Source organism: Jaculus jaculus, chromosome 12 (assembly GCF_020740685.1).
Source record: "Jaculus jaculus isolate mJacJac1 chromosome 12, mJacJac1.mat.Y.cur, whole genome shotgun sequence".
NCBI classification, from domain to species: domain Eukaryota; kingdom Metazoa; phylum Chordata; class Mammalia; order Rodentia; family Dipodidae; genus Jaculus; species Jaculus jaculus.
The window spans coordinates 106,747,543-106,770,649 of record NC_059113.1 but is presented as its reverse complement, the minus strand read 5'-3'; the positions used below and the strand labels follow the sequence as shown (position 1 = coordinate 106,770,649).

The window sequence follows — 23,107 nt, the reverse complement described above, 5'->3', positions numbered from 1 at the left end:
GATCTGCGTCTATCTGAAAAAGAGAAGCAGATTCTCCAATGGAGAGTAAGTTAGCACCAGATAAATGGGATAACCCTTTTATTTTTTTTTAGAGAGAATTTAGTAAGTGTAAGCCCTCTTGTAGCTCACAATTAGTGGTAGCTTGATTATTATCTTCCTTTTGATGATTTAATTACTCTACTATATTTTGAACACATACATTCTTTATTTTGGGTTTTATATAAGCTGTTATCCAGATTAATTTACAGACATTTGTAGAGATTAAAGCGTAGTGGATTCAGTGCTCTGAAACATGAGGCAGTATGCACCACGTGAAGAAGGGTCAGTAGATAGTTCCTCCAATTGCCATCATTACTGTTCTGGCTCAATGCTTATTAGGTTTGATAATGTATTTAATTGTGGATTAAAGACTATTTAAGTGAAAAAATGCTAATCACATATGACCGATATGGGACTATACAAGAAAAGTGAACAAATTAGATATTTTATATTTAGTACTAAATTATTTTAAGCTTCAGTATATTTAGAAATTGCCTACCCTATTTTTAGAAGATACAGCGATTAATTGTTTAATTCTTTATCTTAAATCTTCTAGCACCCATTAAAGCTAAATTCCAGTTCTGGTTCTCAAAGTCATACAACTCATTTCCTCCTTAAGCTTGAATAAATTCTTCGGGAATATAAGATTTATAGTTTATTATAATCTGATAATTTTCTTCCTAATAAAGGTATGTGTGTGTGTGTGTGTGTGTGTGTGTGTGTGTGTTATACTTATTCTAAATCATGCTTGATAACATTTTGTTTCCAAGACTATACTTAGCATTCCCATATTTGTCTCTGTGCTAACAGAACGCTTCACTGAAAGCCTTCACGCTTCTTGTACCAGCGTCCATTCTCACCGCGCCTGCAGCTCCTCCCATCTCAGTTCCAGCGTCTGTTCTTTTGACACTGCTTCTATTTGGTTTGTCTTGGAGCTCCCTGGCGCTTCTCTGTTGAGCACCTTGACCCTGTTCTGTTTACTCTGTCCCAATAACATAACTGCTGGGTGGCCCTGCTGTGTGCTGTTGATTCTGCCTCCTCTCCAGCAGTGAGGATGGAAGGATGGCAACTGGCACTGCTCTCTCTTGTTAGCACAGAAACCCACGGGGTGGGAGTGTGGATGGGAAAGAGCAGGGCAGACAAGAAGGCCGTCATTGTATTACTTGTGTCATTTTCTATCACTACTTTAAATCCACTCTAACAATTTGATGTAGCAATCCAACTCTCAGTAGTGGCATTACTGTTTCAAAGGAAAAGAAAGGGTAGTAAAATAATGTGAGCAGTAACCCCATGCTTTTTATCTATGTTTGTGTGAGTGGAAAAATCTTTCCTTTTCATCCACTCTTCTGTATTAATCTAGATTATGGCTTTAATGTCATATCCCAAACTCATGTTGAAATTTCATTGTTAATATGTGTGGTGTCAGCTTGACTTGACCTCAGCAATTTTGAGTCAAAGCATTAATGACTGACGAGGAAGACCTTCACTGTTCTTCCTGAGTAGTTGTTCAAGGTGATTTGATACGGCCAGACCCATTAGAAAGGTTTGTAAAACTTTATGACAGGACGCTGGTGCCAGGGTCAGTCTCTTTCTCTGATGTTAGCTTGAAATGAACCAAATACATTCTGACTTAGCTGAAGTCACCCTGGTCCTGGGCATTCTTTATGACCTTACTTCTGACCCATATAGGAACTGTATCCTTTGTCTGCTAATGCTAGACTTGTCTGCGTCAGTATATTCATGGATCTGTGTGCCTTCTGCTTTGATTCCCAGCACATGGGGTGAGTTTATAAAGCAGGGACTGGGTTATTCCAAATCACTGGAGCTTGGTATTTCAAAAGTGGCAGTGGATTAAGACTCTTGTGCAAGGTATGGGTTGGTAAACCTGTGAGAGGGTTGCTGCAAGGAGGTGGGCTTCCTGCCTTTCTCTTGCTTTCCTATGGCATGCTGCCCTACTCCATATTATGCTTCATGGGAAGGCTCTCACAAGGTGCTCATACTTAGCTGCTGGGCTTTCCAGCCTCCAGAACTTTCATCAGAACTTCCCAGTGTGCAGAAAACAAGTCAGATGATTAATGTTTTTCTGTGTACACATTAACTTTCTTCTGACCTGATGAGGAATAATTGCAGTTCTTGAACTTGATCATAGGCAGTTAAATCCACTAGCAGCAATAACTAAAGAGAAGACGTTAGGTTCCCGAAAGACTGGAGATTAACAGTCAGGGCGCCTCATGACCGGGGGCTTAAGGTAGTGATGCAGGAAGCACATTAGTTTCTATGGGAAAAGTAAAGAGAAAAACTTGTGGATAACTTGAGACCTTTTCCTACTTTCACTGCAATACCTTCTCTCTTTAAATATATTTCTGGTGCTACTTATATTACAAAGGTCATGAGTTTCAATTCATCCATCTAATTCATGTATTTTCTAAAATGTAAGTGTTACAGTTATGGTCTTGATGCTTAGACAGAACATGTGACTGGAAGCAGCTGATACGAGGGAAAGATTTACTTCAGGCTGACTGTCTTCAGGGGAAGTCTTGTGATGTCAGGAAAACATGGCAGAGTGAAGGCTTGGCACCACAGCTTGTACCTTGGCTGGAATGTAGCAACCGTAGTGAGCTGGGCTAGCAATGGCAAACTGGCTAAGCAACCACCAAGTCTGCCCCCAAGGATTCACCTCGTCAGCAAGATTCCACCTTACAAATTTCCACCAGCTGGGAATTGAGTATTCACCAACATGTCAGGTCATGGTGAACACTTTTTATTCAAACTACCATAGTGCGTCAATTCTAGCAATTCTATCAATGTTCATCATGTTGAGTAGAGAAGGAACTAGCAGCAGTGACACAATACAAAGTTGGGATAAAAATGTTGAGCTCCTTTTATGCCATTTTAAGCAAACCTATACTTACTTTTAACTTTACAAGCATACCAAAAACTTGCTATTTCTTAAGAAATTCTCCTTAAAAATTAAAAAAATAAAACATCAAGGGAAGAACAAGTGAGAGAGAACACAGAATGAACTTAATTGGCTGGTTCAAAACAGTCTTCTACAGAACACCTTTACAAACAAATTGGCTGCTACATGTTCAGCAGTGAACTCATCCTCTTGGGATCATTGTAACACCTTGACATTCACAGTCATCTGCTCAAACATGATGAAACTGAACACTACCACAAAGTAGATTTTTATTCTGTAAGTCACCAAGTAATATACTTACATTAAGATTCTTACTTGTAATATATTCTGGTTTGTCTATCACAAACATGTAAGAACTGACATGTGCTTAAAGGTCTTTGGAAAAGTTCCCTTAGACGACACTACATCTCAACGACATATGGCAGCATTTGAGTGGTGGCCTTTAACAGATGCCCAGCTGTACATTTCACTGATGGCAAAGTGCCAAGTCTGGTGCTTATCATGTGTGAAAATAACTCCAATACTGACAACATTCTCTTTTCAGTGCAATGGAACATGCAAAACAATCCAGTATTTATTTAATCCTCAAAATATAAGGTATATAGACCTTGGCAGGTTTTTGGTGCTGGGGATCAAACCCAGGTCTCATGCATGCTACAAAAGTTCCACCACTCAGCTGCACCATCAAGGCACTGACTTTCCTCTTGACTCTTAGAGACAGGGTCTCACCGTGGAGCTCCTGTGACCTTACCAGTCCTTTAAGACCTCTACCTCCACATCCTCCTCCTAAGTGCAGGTATGCACCACTCTGCAACAACAGCTCTCCCAGAATAACAAATGTGAGGTGTCAGGTATGGAACCTAGGGCCTTGTGCATCTGGGCAAACGTGCTGCCACTGAGCTAGGATGAAAGTTGTGGGGCACATTGCCACAGCTTTAAAGAAATACTTAAAGATTTTCTATCTTTATTATCTTCCTACTTGCTACATATGCTAATCAGTGCCCACATTGCCAAATGTTGCTTTAATAACTTTTCCTCTCGACTATAAGAGAGTTCTCAGATAGGCATACTGATAAAATAAGATATACTTGATTCAATATTTTATTTTGGATGCATGGATATTAATTTTATATATTTGATCATCTTGAATTTTATCTTGGATACAAGTACTAATGTTATTGTGTAATCATTTTATGTTATAAATTATCTGATGATGTTTGTGGGAAAGTCAACCCAAAAGATAATATCGCTTTGCTTCTTGCACGCATCAGGTTATAGAAGCATGCTAGAAAGTTGCAGTTTACCTCATTCCTCACAGCGGCTTGGTCAGGATTTCCATCTAGAAGGAAACTTAGGTCTCAGAAGGCCACTATGGTGGGGTTAGCTGAGAAGAATTCTTGAGTTATGCTTTCTTACCAAGACCAGGTGAGGTCCAAGGTCCGTGCGGATCCTGTGTTCATTCTTACAGTCCTTCACACTGACACAGGAAGGTCTTAGTCATCCGTGAAGTCCGCTGGAGGTGAGGATCCCTGACCTCTACTTGGTGCGTGAGGATCACTCCTTCGGGGACAGTCCTCGGCCAGGGTCGGGGGACTCTGTAGTGGCCCTGAGCAGAGGTCAGGTACAGAACTGTGGCCTGCCGCCAGCTTGTCTTCATACTCCAATGTACACTGGGGACAGCAGACTACTGTGAGGCACCAGGCTGGCACTCGGAAGTCAGGGGGAATTGTCTTCAGTCGGGGGAAGGAGGGTTAGGTGCTGCTTGTCACGTGTAGCTTGGATGAGGCATCTGGAGAGCAAAGAAGCTAACATATCTAACATAGTTTCCAGCCTAAAAATAGCATGTTTGAAACGTCTCATTTCATCCTCCATATGTGCATTCAAAGAAACCTCAACTGCCATAATGCTAACCATACATTTTTCTCAGATACATTAAATTTTTTCTACATGTTTCTTTATGATTGCCTCTTTTCATTTGTCTGCTGAATTTAAGTCATTTTCTTAAGTCTAAAAGCATAGTTAATAAGACATCTAGCATAAATGTTATGCTCACATAAATGCACTTTGTAAAAAAAAAAAAACCTTGCAGCAGTGAGAATGGTATGCTTTCAGACAAAGAGGAGACAAGGAAAAAACACTTAGTTGAAAAACCAGACAGCCACCACATGAGTAGCTAAGGGAACTAGCTGATCAGTACCATAGCATGATGCCATGTAGTTAACTGTCTTACCGCTATTTCTTCTGCAGCATTACAACTCTCAAATGTAGGTTTTTATAAATATGTTATAGTCCATGAGACACATCACTTTTAATAGATTCAGAGCTCTTAATGTATAGAATAGTGAATAGTGCTGGAGGAATGGTGGCTTGCAGTGGCCAGAGGCACTGGCATGACCATTCTCCTCTCTCTCACTCTTTCTTTTGCTCAAATATATATATGTGTGTGTGTGTGTGTGTGTGTGTGTGTGTGTGTGTGTGTGTATGCATATATGTATATATATATATATGCATATTTATATATATGCATATATATATATAAATTAAAGCAAGTTTTTACAAAGCATATAATAAAAGTCCAGTTACTATGTTAAGCATCCTTTCCATTGAACTACATTTTAATTAGATGGTGTATATTAACTTCAAAACCATTGTATATTTAAGTTATGCAGTAATTATTGAATTATGAACACTATAGTTTTAAAAGTATTTATTGTTAAAGAGATCAGAACTGATGCATTTCTGTGACATATTAAGGAGCAAGCTAGTTTTTATTTTTTTAAGATTCTGTATGTGAAGAAAAACAAGTTACTCAATCCAAATATTTTGGTTCCATACAGACTAACTATGGGTAAATACAAAGCTAGGTTGAAACCAAACCAAACCAAACTAAACCAGATCAAACCAAATGAAATAAACACTCAAAAATGCTAGTGGAGGTTGCTTGTAAGAAAATCAGGAAAATTTATATTTTTTTGAGAGCTGATAAGACATTTTATGAAACATTCATTGAATCATGAAAGCCATATATGCTGTTTGAATGATTTGGAGGATATAGTTTGTGTTTATACATATGTGTATAACCATATTTCTGCTATGTGTATTTGTATAGATATAGGTATGCATATAAATATATGATTTAAGACAAAAAGTGACAATTCTCATTTAAAATATGCATCTGTTTTACTGTATCAAGAGTGAATTAATATGGTGAAATAAAGCCACCATAATGCACAAGTAAATGTAAAATTTACAAATAAGTAAATAAAGCCACCCTTATAGAAATAATAATGTAAAAGCACACATAGAAGCTTTGTTTTTAACGTTTGAAAATGTGTTCAATGTCATTAATGAACCTTATTTATATGTTTTATTTGGTACTGATATACTCTTGCTAAGTGAGTAAGTACACATGATTTTTTTGTACAGAGACACATGCGCGACAGTGCCCAGTGGGTGGTGATGGCTGTCCTCTAACCCTGCTGGCTTGATGCCCTGAGTACAGCATTTGCCATATTCGGCACTCAAGCCAGTGCTCACCTCGTGAATGTGTGGGGACATGGGACACACACCTTTCCTATAAGTCAGGGAAATCTTAATATCTGGACGTGGCCCCGTCTTTGCTAAGCTGGCTAAAGAAAACTTAATTCCCCTGATGTTGTGTATATAGTTACTTGATTCTAGCATGAATGCATTCTCCAGCTACATCTTTTATTAGTTTACTACCTTTTGTTGGTTTTACTCCACAAATACAAGGCATTACTTGATATTCATGGGGCATGTCGCTGTGTTTGCTGATTTTCTTCTTGTGTGTGTAACGGCCCTTCTAGCTGACCACACTCCCTGGTCCTCTTGTTGGTTAGGTCACCATCGTTACCTGGCTAGACGGGGGTGCCGCACGTGAAGCTCCCTGCGAACCCTGCTTCTGCCCAGCAGAGGGTATTCTGTGCTGCCCACCCTTGCATTGGCTTCTGCAGTGTCCTTTAATACATGACAGCAACCGTTTGGATACATGGTTCTTTCCTTCCCAGGTCTATAGCTTTTCCTTGAGAATTAGACTCACTTTTCATGTTTTTTTAAAAATTTTAAAATAGTTAGCTGACACATAGGAAATTTGTGTTCACAGTACACACAAGGATATATGCACACTGTGTAGTAACTATGGTAATGAGATGAATTAACCTGCCTGTCACTACCCATGTGTATGTGAGACCACCAAGCTTTCTGTAATAGCCAGAGTGAGCTCTCTCTTCACTTGTCCCAAGTGCATTATAGGCAATTGGGCAGCAGCAAACTAGAGAGGAAATTCATGCAGCAGCATTTGTAGATGCTCAGGTATGTATTGGTAAGGAATTACAAATATAGAAAACCCCATCTTTTTTTTTTAAACTTTTATTTCATTTTTTAATTTTTATTTATTTATTTATTTATTTGAGAGCAACAGACACAGAGAGAGACAGATAGAGGAAGAGAGAGAGAATGGGTGCACCAGGGCTTCCAGCCTCTGCAAACGAACTCCAGACGCGTGTGCCCCCTTGTGCATCTGGCTAACGTGGGACCTGGGGAACTGAGCCTCGAAACGGGGTCCTTAGGCTTCACAGGCAAGCGTATTAACCGCTAAGCCATCTCTCCAGCCCAGAAAACCCTATCTTTAATGATCTGTTTTAGGGCTGGAGAGATCACTTGATGGTTAAGGTGCTTGCCTGCAAAGCCTAAGAATATATGTTCAAATCTATAGGTCCCATGTAAGCCAGCCACACAGTGACACAAACCTACAATGTTGCAAATGGGCACAAGGGAGCATACATATCTGGAGTTTATCCACAGTGGCTAAAAGGACCTGGCACAGCCATTCTTTCTCTCTCTCTCTTCCTATCTGCTTCTCTCTCTCTCTGTCTCTCTCTTTCTCAAAAATAAAAATAAAAAAGATGTATTTTAAAAGGAGATATTGCATGTGCTAAGAACTGCATAACATGGAACTTAAGTCTTCTTGGCACAGTTGCATACTTTGCAGATTTTGTTTTTGTGAAATATTTTTATTTATTTATTTGAAATGAGAGAGAGAGAGTAAGCTAGAGATATAGTATGGAACTATGGGTATGATAGGGCCTCTTGCCACTGCAAACAAACTCCACACATGTCCCCCTTTGTGCATCTGGCTTTGCGTGGGTACTGGGGAATTCAACTTGAGCCAGCAGGCATTGTAAGAAATTGTCTTTAATTATTGAGCCATCTCTCCAAGTCCTGGATTCCATTTTTGAAAAATGATATATGCAAACATTTAGGGAATCATTATATGTGTATATTAAATCTCCCCTTCTTTTTTATGAGAGAAAGAGGAGAGAATTGGCATGCCAGTGCCTCCAACTACTGCAATTGATCTCCAGATGCGAACTTCAGACCTTTTGTGCTTGTATCACCTTGTGTGTCTGGCTTACATGGGATCTGGAATTGTCAAATATGAGTCCTTATGCCATGCACACAAGCACATTAACCACTAAGCTCTCTCTCCAGCCCTCTCCTTTTTATTTATTTTGGTTGTCTTCAAAATATGGAGACTTGGTGTTAACTTTGAATTACTAAAAATGTGAATATATCCTTGCATTTTCAGTTAGTATCTTTATTTCTTTCTTAATATTGTAACTATATTAATCTAATGTTTGTTAAGTATTTAATAAACCTATTGCCCACAAATAATGTAGTATGTCCTGAAGTCAGCAAGATGCATGGACATGTGTTTTCTTTGTGTCTAGTTTGAGTCATTGAATACATACATGGCATAAAAATGTGCAGCTTGTGTTTAGGGCCCTTCACTTACAGGGGTATGCTTCTGCATGGGCATTTTGTAATATTTGGAATTTTACATTTGTGATCACTGGGGAAAATTATTACCTTTTCCATTAGTAAATTGTTAAGTAAATGTTCAAGTAAATTATTAGTTTAAATGTCAACGGATTTCTTTTAAATGTATATTTCAGAAAGAATTAATTTAAATATTCTGTTATTTCAAGTGATGAGTAAAGTGTAATTTATTTATTGTAAAATATTTATTCTGAAAAATAGCTGGTCACTTGAAGAAATGCAAAATGGCCCCAGTATTCTACTGATTATAAACTTACGGGAGCTTTTAAAATATGTCTAAAATTTTTATTTATTTATTTGTTTGACAGAAAAAGATGGGGAGAGAGAGAGAGAAAGAGAATGGGCATGCCAGGGCCTCCAGCCACTGCAAATGAACTCCAGACCCTTGCACCCCCTTGTGCATCTGGATAATGTGGGTCCTTGGGAATTGAACCTGGGTCCTTTGGCTTTGCCAGCAAATGCCTTAACAGCTAAGCCATCCCTCCAGCCCAAGTTACAGGAGCTTTAAAATGCAGTCACTACTTTTACATAGATGCTCACTTCTAGATTTTGACTTCATTAATTTATACTATGATGCAGCTAACGTTCCCTTTACTCACTTGTTTCTCTTCTCTTTCTGACATGCTGCAGTAGCTAACATATTATGGAGAGAAGAAGGTAATTCACTTAATTATTACTAACATGTTATTAATAAAATAAAATAGGATTTTCCTGATTTTTAATATTTGTTAATAATCATTAATTTTAATAATTTGACATTTAAATATTGACAATATTTTTGTTTGATTGTGCTTCAAGATTCCAGTTTAAACCTGATACCATAAAAATATTTATCATTTGACAGTCATATACCCAGAGATTTTCATTGCATTATATTGAAAAAATTTTAAAAGTGTGAAATTAGGTCAAACAAGGAATAGGAGATTGCAATTAAGAAAATTTGCCTAATAACTCTGGGTTAGACCAGAATAAGAATGATTATAATACCCATGAATATTATGTTATGCAAGAGAATGTGTGCTAGAAAGATGCCTCAGCAGGTAAGGACACTTGCCTCAAGCATGAGACTTGAGACTTCCAGAGTTCAAGTCCCCAGGGCCCGTGTCAACAGCTGGACATGGCCATGCATGTCAGTGTCTCCAGCCCTGTGGGGAGCAGAGGCCAGAGAACCTCGAAGGCTGTTCAGAGAGACTGTCTCAAAGACAAGCATGGATGAGCTGTTGAGGAAGGGCGTGCTCCATTCTCCTCTGGACACTGCATGCCTGCAAAGTATGTGTACATACATGTGACACATGCGCAGACCATATACATGAACAAACAAGAAAAGACAGCAAACGTGTTACCAAGTTGAAGGGTGATTTAAATGGAAGCCTCTCTGTAGAGCATAGGGAAGTGCCCAGCCTTTGTATACCACAGTCCTCATATCTCAAGCTAGTTGGTCACGCTCACTAGGGTTGTTCATGGTTCTTAACTTGGAGACAGCCCTGAATAAGTGGTATCCAGCATCATTTACTGTTATAGTTACCCTTGCTTTCATTCATGCAGCCACAAAGACTGGCAAAAATGTGCTTGCCAAGGTACTCCGAATCCATCAATTATGTGGTGATTAAATTATTAGGAAACAACAGGTCTGTGAGGCATTGTTAGGATCCTGTGCGGCAGCAGACGCTGGTGCCTTCCTAGTCCACCCCGGGGCAAACTTTCTGTTCACAGCTCTAGCTCCAGGTGAGAACCAGAGTGCCTATTTCCGAGCGTCCCAGAAGATTAAGTATTCTGAGATTTATCCATCTCACTTCTGTGGCCAGTGACAAGGCCTTGCTCTCCCACCCCATTGGTACCTGTTGCTCCCTAAGCCTTTCTCATGAGCTCCTTTGCATTTACTTGATGAATTTCTAGAATAACCCATATTACCCCATATTCAACTTGGAACCGTGCCACCTTTGGGTGCACATAACTCAGTGGTGTTGAGTCCAGCACGGATATGTCTGTGAGTGCTTTGCACACTTTCTACAACAAATAAATATTTATCTGGGCCTTCAAAGAACTGACTTCGTTTTACCACTGTGATGTGAGGCATGGTGTTTCAAGAGTGGGAGACCAAGTGTCACAGGTCAGTGGCTTATTGTCTCCATGTTTTATTGTTAGGGAGAATTGGATAAACCATTTTACCTCAGAGCTTAGTCAGCTGCTCTGAACACAGTGCATGGCGTACATCTGGCTCTCGCTTGCCAAACTGGGATACATGAATCATTCCCTTACTAAGCCCATGATGTGTGAATTAATTTAACAGAACTATTGTACATATTTTACTTCTAACATATCATGACAATTATTAGTATGCAATCATATTCAATACACAATAGCATAATTATATTCTTACCTCCACTTCCAAAAGCATAACAGGACTTCAGATTAGTTAAAACTCACCCTGTGAGGCACTATATGAAACCATCTTAATCTATTTAAACATTTCTTCAGTTAGTTGTTTAAAATATTACTTTTAATAATTGTTCTCTGTCAGTCAATGATGCTCCTATTTTTCATGATCTTGTATGCAATAATACATGCATGAGGAAAATATTGCAATTGAGTATATTTTTGAGATCATGACAGTTACAAGACATTGGAAAAAATTTAAATCTGTTTGCAATCGTGATGAGAATATTGCGCTGTTCTTAAAATAATCAAAATTAAACAAAAATTATTTCAGATGACAATTGATACTAGAGATAGTAGAAAAGCTTATAAACTCACAGTATCACTACAGTGTACATCATTATTTCATTAAACATACCCCAAATACTGCTGAACAGAAGCCTCCAGAGCAAGAGTCTGTGTGTGTGTGTGTGTGTGTGTGTGTGTGTGTGTGTGTGTGCATGTGTGTGGAGCACATGCACTTGTATGCTGGCCCAAATGCGTGTGGATGGATATAGTGCACACGTGGAGACTAGCGGTCAATCAAGACCCATTCTTCTTCCAGACCCGTTGGTCTCTCTTAATGTTGTGTTGAGACAGGGTCTCTCCCTGAACTCAGAGCTCACCAATGCTGCGTCTATCTACCTAAGAAACCCCCCGGGACTCTCTTGTCTCTGTCTTTTCAGTATTCAGGTGACAGGCATGCAAATTACACATAGCATGTTATGTGGGGGCTGAGGGTCTAAGCTCAGGTCCTCATGTTTGCATGGCAAGCACTTTAAAAGTAATATTTTTTAAAAAGAACTAGTAGACTCAAGTTTTTTTTTTTTTTTTTTAATGTGCAAGTGTGTTTTACTATCTGACTAAATAGAAGACAGTGGATCTTTGTGACTGCTCCTGCACTGAGTTGGGATGACCCAGGTGAGGTCAGATTTCATGCTGTCTGCCGAGCAGAAGAGCACATTTACGGGAGGAGAGGAAAAGCGGGCGGCGTCTTACTAGTCCTATGAATATGCTTCTGACGAGCTCTTCTCAGTGCACTGAGTCTGAGAAGTAGTCTTCCAGATAATCAAGTTAATTTTTTTTTGTTTTTACCAGAATCATGGGTTCTAGAAAAACAGCACTAAAAACAGATATAGAAAAATCTAAGCTTTAGCAAAGCAAACTGAAAACAGAAGGCAAAATAGGTGTGAGGAAAGATGAAGACAAAAATAAATTGTGGTTGTGCATTGTTTCCTCAGTGGATTTCACTACTTCCAGGGATGCTTTGAAGGAGACATGTCCTTATAACAGCCAAAAGTTCGGTTTTGTTGTTGTTGTTTCAAATCTGTTGTATGACAATCATGCTACCCCATCCATACATCTCTACTGTGTGCCAGTCCCTCAGTCATCCAAGTACGTCTTTATTACATTCAACTGTGTCTCTATTTTCTTCAACTCTTAGAGTTGCTGAGGGTATAATTTACCTCTAAAGTCACTCTGGAGCAGTGACTACGCAGACTAATTAGCATTGTATGAGTGTATGAAATGGAAGTTTGGAGTACCTACAGGAAAGAAGTTATGTTCATTCAGAAGTGAGTTATGTAATAAACATCAAATGCATAGGAGCCTCACTGACTAAAGCAAACACTACATTTTGATGTTGTTATGTTTGTTAATAAGTCTCAATACAATATTTGAGGGACCAAAATATTAAATTGATAGTAATTGATATATCTCATGTATTAATCTTGTTACTCTTTTCATGTAGTTTTGCTGATACAAAGCAAACTCATGAGAATGAATATTGATTTTTCAAACTGTGAAAGGAATTTGTATGCATACATAAGCATGCATATAAATATGAGTATAAATATAAATAAATAGTTGATCACTACTCAATTTCATCTTACAAAAAGTGTGACCAAGGGCTGGAGAGATGGCTTAGTGGTTAAGCGCTTGCCTCTGAAGCCTAAGGACCCTGGTTCCAGGCTTGATTCTCCAGGACCCACATTAGCCAGATGCACAAGGGGATGTACACATCTGGAGTTTGTTTGTAGTGGCTGGAGGCCCTGGTCCACCCATTCTCTCTCTCTCTCTCTCTCTCTCTCTGCTTCTTTCTCTCTCTGTCTGTCGTTCTCAAATAAATAAATAATTTTTTTTAAATGTGACCAAATTTAGTTGTTAGTTTACTTGTATAACTATGCAGGAATACCTCATGTTAATGCAAGGTTTTCTGGGACTATAAGGCATGATTAACAGATTAAAAACTGCATCTATTAACATCTGAGTACTGTGAATAATTTATAAAATAATACAACACTTCAAATAATCTGTAGTCATCTAAAATATATATGCAGGACATAGAAAATTTCTCAGTGGGTAAGTCTCTTGCTGCTCAAATGTGAGGATCTAATTTGCATGCTCAGAGCCCATTTAAAGCCAGACACATTTGCATGTGTCACAAATCCCAGCATGCCTTTGGAGAGACAGGAGAATCCTGGGAGTTTGGAAGCCAAATTTCCTGGATTACACAGTGGAGAACAAGAGACTGTCTCAAAGTGGAAAGTCAGGACAGATAATCCAAGCTGTCCTCTGACTTCTGCCTATGCACTGCTGCCTGTGCATGCCTGTACCTACACATAAGAACATGTCCACACACATCTACACTTATTATACATACACACTGACTATAAAATGTATGTGTTATAGATCAAAATAATTTCATGTTTTTTAAAAAGTATGTCATGTATAAATACCAATGATACCATAATTAAACTTTGAGTACAGTTACTTCCAGATAATAAGAACAGTAGATACAAGTCCACATGGCTAAAATTTAGTCAATAGTAGCATATTTGTAAGATTAAACACTTCTTAAATTCAATTAAACATTTATGTAAATTAGCATCTTTGTGGGTTCATCCAGAAATCAACGACTGAAGCTGGACTTATTATACCCTAATGAAGTTGCTTGAGGAAAATGAAAATGATATTGCTGAGGGATATTTTTGACATTGTTTCTCTTTAATTAAATTCATTTTCTCTCTACAGATTTTTTAGCTCAATCATTTAAAACAATGACTTTCAAGTTATCAAAGGTTCCATTTCAGCCCTTATTATTTCAAAGGGCATGCATTATCATTGCATTATGTAACAAATGAGTGTGAGTAAATAGGAGTTAAGCAATACAGTTGGGAAAAGAAAAAGTGAAGGCCAGCGTTAGCCAAGAGGACAGTGTAGGCTTAGGCCTGAGCTTGCTGAGCAGGGCAGGGGGAGGATGCAAAGTCACGGCCGTGCTTGGGTGCACAGGCTCTGCGCTCAGCCTTGGCTCAGCCAAGCACACGCCCGGTGCCTTTCAGCCTCCTACAACCTAGCTGTCAGTGTATAAAGTAGGGGCAGGAAGTTCTGGTATTCTGTGTACCCAGATCTGTATGGGGAGATAAGTGAAAAGAATGACTTAAATCGCTAAACTGAGATTTTTCTAAGACCTTAAATTAATTTATTTTCAACTACAAAAAAAGACCTTGAAATTTGACAATGCAAAAACTAATGTGTAAACGCTTCACATAGGATATGCTTGACAAAAATTACAGTATATGTTGTTCAAAAACTAGTTCAGGGCTGGAGAGATGGCTGATCTGTTAAGGAGCTTGCTGTAGAGCCTAAGGACCCACATAAACCAGGTGGTGAATGTGTCTGGAGTTTGTTTGTAGTGGCTAGAGGCCCTGGAATGCCCATTCTCTGTATCTGCCTCTCCCTCCCCTTTTATTTTTTTCTCAAATAAAATAAAATAATAATTAAAAATATGGTTCATTTGGCCTTTTTGTTTCTGGAAATCTTCAAATCTTCATGCACACTAAACTCCACAATGACATTATTTTTTCTTAGTGAACTCTGATATAGATATAGATATATGGAGAGAGAGAGAGAGAGAGAGAGAGAGTAGGAACAATTTGATTTTTTAGCAATTACTTCTATTATGTAACCAATAACCTATAAGAAGTAGGAAAGGAATCCATGATGCCACATGCACTTGTTTAAGATACATGAAATGTTAGTGAATCATGTGAGGAAATCACTCCATTGTGGGTCAGAAACAATGAAGAAACAGTGTGCGTCATTCTCTGAATGGCTCCGGGCTGTTGTGTGCATTATTAACATGACACTCCATTGTCAGTGTAGCCCCGGATCTGGATGTAGGGGCACTGGGCTTTGTTGTAAAGGTTTCTGATCCTTGTGTTTTGAACTTTTGAATGTGTTTTTATCCCTAAGGTCTGGGGATTGGGAACATGTTCTATGTTTTTTATGAAGATGGAATCAAAGTCATCCAGCCCGTAGAATGTGAATTTCAAAGACACATTAAGCCCAGTGAAAAGCTCCTTGGACTTCAGGCAAGTATCTAGAAAATTCTTTACAATTCTATGAAGAAATTTCATTGTGTAGATTTATATTTTAGAAATACAATGAAACATATGCATTTTTGAAACTTATGTAGGAAGAAATGTATGCAATCTACTATTCTACATGTTTTTGTAACAACATAAATGAGATGTACAACAAAATATGTCATAAACAGTTGGTATTACTGGTGTATTCACACATGAATTCAGACATCCTCTAACCACCCTTAATAACTTAGGTCATGAGGAAGACACTATGAGAGAGCATCTCTAATATTCATATCTATTTTCTTTTTGCTTTTTGTTCTTTTTTATGTTTTGTTACATGAGCACAGCATATAACAAAATAGGAGAGGCATTCTAACACCATAGTTTTAGGGCCCTTTCTTTGAAGTTCTTAGCTCAGCTTCCTGTTAGGGGCCCTTCCTATGGGCATATATAATGTATCAATATATCAACAATGTGCTGATGCAACATTATCATGAGCAGCACATAACTGTTGAAGTAAATAATTTTATATTACATGAGGTCATTTGTTTTCTGTGTCTGAACATAAAGGAAATGGAAATTTCAGTGAGTACAAACTGAGGTACAGTACCCTAGTCTTAAATTTCCAATTTTAATATAATTTCATGAGAAGATTATTGAGTACTATGTAAGGAGATAGCGTTTCACTGGAGAAAAAGAGAAAAGGAATAGGATGTCTCTTCAAATAGATAATTAGATAATTCATAGATGACCGATGATTCGTAGATGGATAGAGAGATCAACAGATGAAAGAAAGAAAGAGGGAGAGAGGGAGGGAGGTCGGTAGCTTGCTCTGCAATGGAAGACAACCTCTAGCTTTCACTCCTGTCTGCGTCTCCAGCACACTGACCAGTTCCTGCAGCCACAGACCTTAAACTGTGGGCTCAGCTCTGACCTACATTTCCTGCTGGCTGTCCAGCTCTGAGGATTTGGGACTTGACACGTTAGTCCATAATTGACTGACTCCATTTTTAAAAATACTTTCTTACAAAAAAAAAAGCCATTATCATCATGACTGCACTTAAAGACATACCTTCTTTCTCCAAACCCTCCCTTTCTCCTTCCCTCTCTTGCCACCTTGTGCACATGTGTGACTTTGCCCATGCGACACCTGTACTTCTGGTTTACTTGGGATCTGAGGAGTTGAACTCGTGTCCTTGGGCTTCACAGGCAAGTACCTTAACTGTTACCCCATCTCTCCATCCTTGGGACTAAGTTTTTTTTTTTTTTTTTTTTTTTTTTTTGGTTTTTGAGGTAGGGTCTCACTCTGGCTCAGGCTGACCTGGAATTCGCTATGTAGTCTCAGGGTGGCCTTGAACTCTCAGTGATCCTCCTACCTCTGCCTCCCGAGTGCTGGGATTAAAGGCGTGCGCCACCACGCCCGGCTCGGGACTAAGTTTTGAAACATTATCTTTCCTCATGAGAAAGGACTAAACATGGATATGATATGTTCAGCCAGGGTCAGCATTAAGATAGTAACAGTGTGGTTCTCAATATCACCTGTGGATCAGAAAAGAGTAGGTAAGAACTGATACTCTTAGAATCATCCATCAATTCTTCCAGAAGTCACTCTTTGCTTGCTTTAAATAAAAATGCAGTTTTGGTTCAATGTCAGATTTCATTAATTTTAAAACTTTGGGAGAGAATTGTGGAGGATTCATGGAGCAAGTTTTATTATTCTTTCTTCTCTACAGTTTTTTTTTTTTTTTCCTTTTGGTTTCATGACTTTGCTAGGTATGACTCCAGCTGTTTTTGTCCCAGATATATGCAAGGTTTTAGCTTGTAATGTAGGGCATAATCCTCAGACAAATATAGACTTATGAATACAGATTCACACTGAAGTTAACCTGAATAAAAAAGTCCAACTTTTTCTGAGGTTAGCATCCTTTTACTCCTCCGGTTTTCAAGGACTGTCAGCCTGTCATCACATCACAGTCTAATTCTTTTGAATTCAGTCATCTCCTGTGTTTGCAGATGAGATTCACTTTGGATCCAACTGCAGGTCTTCACAGACAAGGCACAGACTAGGCTTTGAGGATAATCACCCACTTTGAGCCATGCATGGCTCTTAAGCAGTGTGACCTGAAGGTTCGGTTTCTACACTGAATGTTAATGCAGGTGGTTCTGCACTGTATAAGTGAAGCCAGGACTTTTGAACAGAAAGTCCAGTGTGAATCTCTAAACTGCCTGTGTTCTAGCTTTGTAATTTGCACATTTGAAAGTTGTTTCTCCCTTGTAAATAAATAGCATTAGTACTCTGTTTGATAGAACATGTACCTAGGAATAGATAATCTCCATTGGTCATTATATTAGGGGGTTGGGAAACTGATTCGGTTTAGCAATGGGGAAAACTTCAGCTCACAAGGCATTCTCTAACTCCCCAAGTGATGCTTCCAATTCTGTTTCCATTTTCTTCTTCTTCTAATCCAATTACTACTTTTCATAATTTATTCCCCCAATACTTGTTTAAACGATACCACTTTCATGTGATGTGAACAATTTATTTCCTATGAAGACAGTGAGAACCCTTCTGTACTCAGCACCTTTGTGAATTATGGGAAAATAATCGAAGAAATCGCACTTTCTGTTTTCTCTGTGGGGCCCTGTTCAAACATGGCTTAATTTACAGAGGTGTAGAGGTATAAAAATCTAAGCTTTTCTTCCTTTGTGGTTACAGTGATATCCTGCAAAGAGCTTTCTGCAGAGAGTAATGTAAACTACTTCTAAATATTCGTTAGAAGATTATTCTCTAGATTTTAACAGAAATACACTTGTGAAATTGCTCTTTGAAATCCTAGATGTAGAGAGGACTTTTAATGTTTCATTAAAATGCACACAGTTGTCTGATTCTCACATTGTGTTCCTTTTAGACTTCACTTCGTAAGCGTAGCACTAGGAGAGACTTAGGGGAGAGCTCATAGCACTGACATGGTTCCTTTATAACTCCAGTCCAGCAATGTTCCAAAAAAACAGTGCAGTATATCTTATGTAAGGGTTTATCCATAAGAACAAGCCAAGCTATTAGAATGAATGTGCCAGATGATGAACATATATGTGTGTAAGAGAATTTAAAATTTTAATTGGTACCTCTCAAGAAGAAAAGGGAGTGTAAGTGACAGAAAAATTATTCATATGGATACCATTAAGCATTAAAAATGTTACCTAAAAATTTTCCAAAATGACACAAAATACATCTCACTATATATGGTGACTAGTACAGTCTTGCAGTCAAAAATGTACTTTTATCCATCAAAAATCAGATTTGATTTTTCAATTTAATACATTCATACAATAACAACATAAAAGAACATACAAATTTTTTAAAAATTTCTTCCTGCATTTATCTTCATGCCAAGGGTTACTTCACGCAATAAATATTGTAAAAACTAATTATGTCAGTTAAACCATCCCAGTTACCATTTTTAAATGTATTGAAAGTTATATAATTATTTCAATGTTTGTGGATTGGATTAGATTTATAATTTTAAGATTACTCATAGTCTTATTTTTGTCAAGAGTTCCCCCAATTTTTCTTTCACTATATTTTCTGAGCACTTGCTTTATTTCTTATCATTTACATTTTACATATGAGCAATAGTTCTTAAAATTCCAGTATAGAAATGAAGGCATTAAATCCCCTACCTGCTTCAGGGTTTTGGAGAGGTCAGAAATACCATTTGAGTCATTTGGGAAGAAAAGCACAATCTAGTAGCTCATGAGTTTCAATTTCATCTTATCATATATTTGAATTGGTAAATATTAAGTATCTCCTTAATATCTATTACCATATTTTTATTTATCCAAATGCTATGCAATTAGTTTTTCACAATGTTTTCTAAACTGAAATTAGGATATGACTATATTAAATCAAAATTATTTATACCACAAAATTATTGTTAATCTTTTAAATACTTAATCTGGTAAATTATTTCCCATTAGAATTTATTTTTCTGTAGTCTAAATCTATTTTAAAATTTTGTTGATGATCTTTTGGAGGAGATATTGTGGAGTTTTCAGTAAATAAATGACATGGTTAGTGGTTCTCGAGAGTTTGTTACACGAAAACATATTTGCCCAATTACTTAATCCTATATTATCACTCAAACACTTTTTTGTTTATTTTTACTTATTTGAGAGTGACAAACACAGAGAGACAGATAGAGAGAAAAAGAATGGGCGCACCAGGGCTTCCAGCCACTGCAAACAAACTCCAGACACGTGCGCCCCCTTGTGCATCTGGCTAACGTGGGTCCTGGGGAACCGAGCCTCGAACCGGGGTCCTTAGGCTTCACAGGCAAGCGCTTAACCGCTATGCCATCTCTCCAGCTCTCAAACACTTTTTAAATGAACTTTGTTTGCTTGCTAATATGTGTGTGTGTGTGTGTGTGTGTTTCTGTGCATAATTACCTTTCTGCTTAGTTTTGTCAGGCATTAGAGATATAAAAGAATGCAAGTGATCTGTACACCACAGTAAACTCACAAGGGTGATGATTGCTATTAAGGACACAATGAGGCACACAGGAGAAAATCATCCTGACAAATTTCTCCTAGCGTAAACACTTTCCCAAGGTGAGGAGACTATGCTGTCTTGAAGATATGCAAGGATGAGTGGGAAAATAAATGAGCATGGATGGTGACTGGAGAGATGGCTCAGTCAGTAAAGTGCTTGCTGCCCCAGTGTGAGAAACAGAGCTCAGAACCAAAGTGCCCAGATACAATGCTAGTGTGATCACATGTGTCTGTAATTCCATGGCTGGGGAGGCAGAGACAACAGGATCTTAAAGATTCCTGATTAGCTAGTTCATCCACATCGGTGAGTTCCAGGTTCAGTTCCAGATGCTGTCTCAACACGTTAGGTGGAAACTGATTGAGGAATGTATGACCCACCCTGTGGCCTCCACACACGTACTCTCACTCACTCATGTGCTCACATATATGCAAACATACATACCACATGCTCACATATCACATACACAAACAGAAATGAATGCGGCAGCTGTGAATACATTGTCATATTTTAAATCTTATCTGAACATTACTGGCAGCATTAACTGAGCTGAACAAAGGGGCCTCTGGGTTCTTTCTGCAGGGGCTATGGGTACTTGCTAACTCACGCTTTATGTCATCCCCGTCACCCTAAACTGCCTATCTAGTCCCTACTTTAAGATGAAACATTCGATCTATATGATAGGAACAGAGGAGAATGGGATTTCCATATTCAAATATTTATGTATCGAGCATAGTTTTCATTAAAAATAGTTGTCACCAATCTATATCTTTTGACATACTCATTAACTGATATGAATTCACAAAAGTACGACTTTTTTCTAAGGCATGAAGACCTAAGTTGGCTCATCAGCACCCATGTAAATATTCCAGGTGGAGTGACACATGGGTGTAATCCCAGCCCTAGGGGGTCAGACTCAGGATAGAACTGGGCACACTGGCCAGCAAGTGTAGCTAAATGAAAGCTCCAGGCCAATGAGAGACCCTATTTTAAAGATCGTCTTGATGGCATTCCTGAGGAATGACATTGGAGGTTGTGTTGTGGCCCCTACACACACATATATACATACAGACACACACACACACACACACACACACACACACACACACACATCACTAAATAATATGAGTTATTATTTTTTATTTATCACATTATTTATTGGGGGAAGCTAGATGAATAGCAATGTACAAATAAAATTAGATAATTTTTAAAAATTTTTTTATGTATTTATTTGAGAGCGACAGACACAGAGAGAAAGACAGATAGAGGAAGAGAAAGAGAATGGGCGCGCCAGGGCTTCCAGCCTCTGCAAACGAACTCCAGACACGTGCGCCCCCTTGTGCATCTGGGTAACGTGGGACCTGGGGAACCGAGCCTCGAACCGGGGTCCTTAGGCTTCAAGGCAAGCGCTTAACCGCTAAGCCATCTCTCCAGCCCAAGATTAGATAATTTTTGTGCCATAACTGTACTCTGTTAAATATCAATTCACATCAGCTGGCAGGGCATATTACCGATGTATTAAAGACATTCAGCAGTTCATGCCTGCAAATTCAGCCAAGGAAAGCAGGGTGGGAGTGAATATGAGGCCGGTCTGAGTGACAAAGTAATCTCCAGGTCAGCCTGGGCTCAGTTGGACCCTGCCTCAAACAAAACAAAACAAAACAAAACAAAACAAACAAAACCGTGTTGGTGCAAGCATAGTGGCCCACGTCTGTAAGGCTGAGATCCCAGCCGCTGGGAGGCAGAGGGAAGAGGACCATGAGTTCAACGTCATCCTCCTCTACACAGTGAGTTTCAGGCCTGCCTGGGCTCAGAAGACCCCTGTCTTTTTATTTTTATTTTTTATTTTTGTTAATTAGTTTTGTACTCAGTGAATAAAGTCAAGTTGGTACCATTTAGCCTTGTCCATGTCCTACCCCTCCCCCTGGTACATGGGTCGTGCATTGTGGAGTCAGCCCACAGTTATGGGTAGGAGAAATGTGTCTGCATATCATGACCCCACATGTGGCTCTGACATTCTTTCTGGCCCCTCTTCTGCAAAATTTCCCTGAGCATGTTGGGTTCATTTTTGGTCTGCTTTAGTGATGAGGTGTTAGAGGCCTCTCTGTCTCTGGATATCTGACTTGGTAGGTGTTGATTGTGCTCTGTGTCAATCTCCTTCACCCTTGTGCAGATACCAGGTTCACCAAGAAAACAGAACCCTTGCTTGTTTCGCCAATTGTTCTTAGTTTCAGCTGAGGCCCTGTTGAGGTTTGATGAGGTGGTTCTCTCCTTATGATCTGCATTTATCTGAAAAAGAGAAGCAGATTCTCCAGTGGAGAGTAAAGTTAGCACCAGACAAATGGAAAACCCTCATTTTTTAATAGAGAATTTAATAGGCGGAGGCCCTCTTGTAGCCCATGATTGGTGGTAGCTAGATAATGGAGAGTGGGCTTATTTTTGGATCTGGTTCTGACTTGTTTCCTAGCTCCAGCTATAGGTCCCGTTCCACTGAGCAGATCAGTTACCTAAATCAAGAGCTGTTGGTTCCCCACCATGGCTATGTGCCACTATTGCACTTGTGTGAGCATCACAACAGGTTATTTGCTGCTAAGAAGGTTAGACCATGAGTTGCTTGGACAGATATTGGTCATTTTCCCCCAGTCGCCCTTGTAGCATCTTCTAGCACTAGACGCGCTGTCTGGGGACTGATTCTCTTCCAGCTTCTAGCAATCACATTCCACTTTACATGCCAACTGCATATGGTGTCTTCAGCAGAAAGGTCTTACCACTAACCTTTGGTGAGTCATCAAATACTCTGACAGAAATCTGTCTTTCTTTTAGGAAACCTTGTAGGTCTCTCTGTACAAAGCTCATTGTGGATGATAGTCCCATGCTGGTACTGGGAGTTACAGGTCAGTGCCCACTAAGAAAAGGAAGATAAAGATAACTAATATAAAAGAGTGTGTGTGTGTGTGT

At 38.8% G+C, this 23,107-nt stretch overlaps 1 protein-coding gene across 3 annotated transcripts in view; it reads left to right on the top strand.

Moving 5' to 3' along the window:
• Positions 1–23,107, top strand: part of Fstl5 (follistatin like 5) — a 462,806-nt gene that overhangs the window by 368,000 nt on the left and 71,699 nt on the right. For 2 of the 3 annotated variants that reach the window (XM_045131272.1, XM_045131271.1), the window contains exons 11-12: positions 9,449–9,475; positions 15,488–15,606. In XM_045131272.1, coding sequence (XP_044987207.1) covers positions 9,449–9,475; positions 15,488–15,606 — 146 coding nt within the window. The remainder of the gene's footprint in view (positions 1–9,448; positions 9,476–15,487; positions 15,607–23,107) is intronic. The other variant, XM_045131273.1, reaches the window with a different exon arrangement.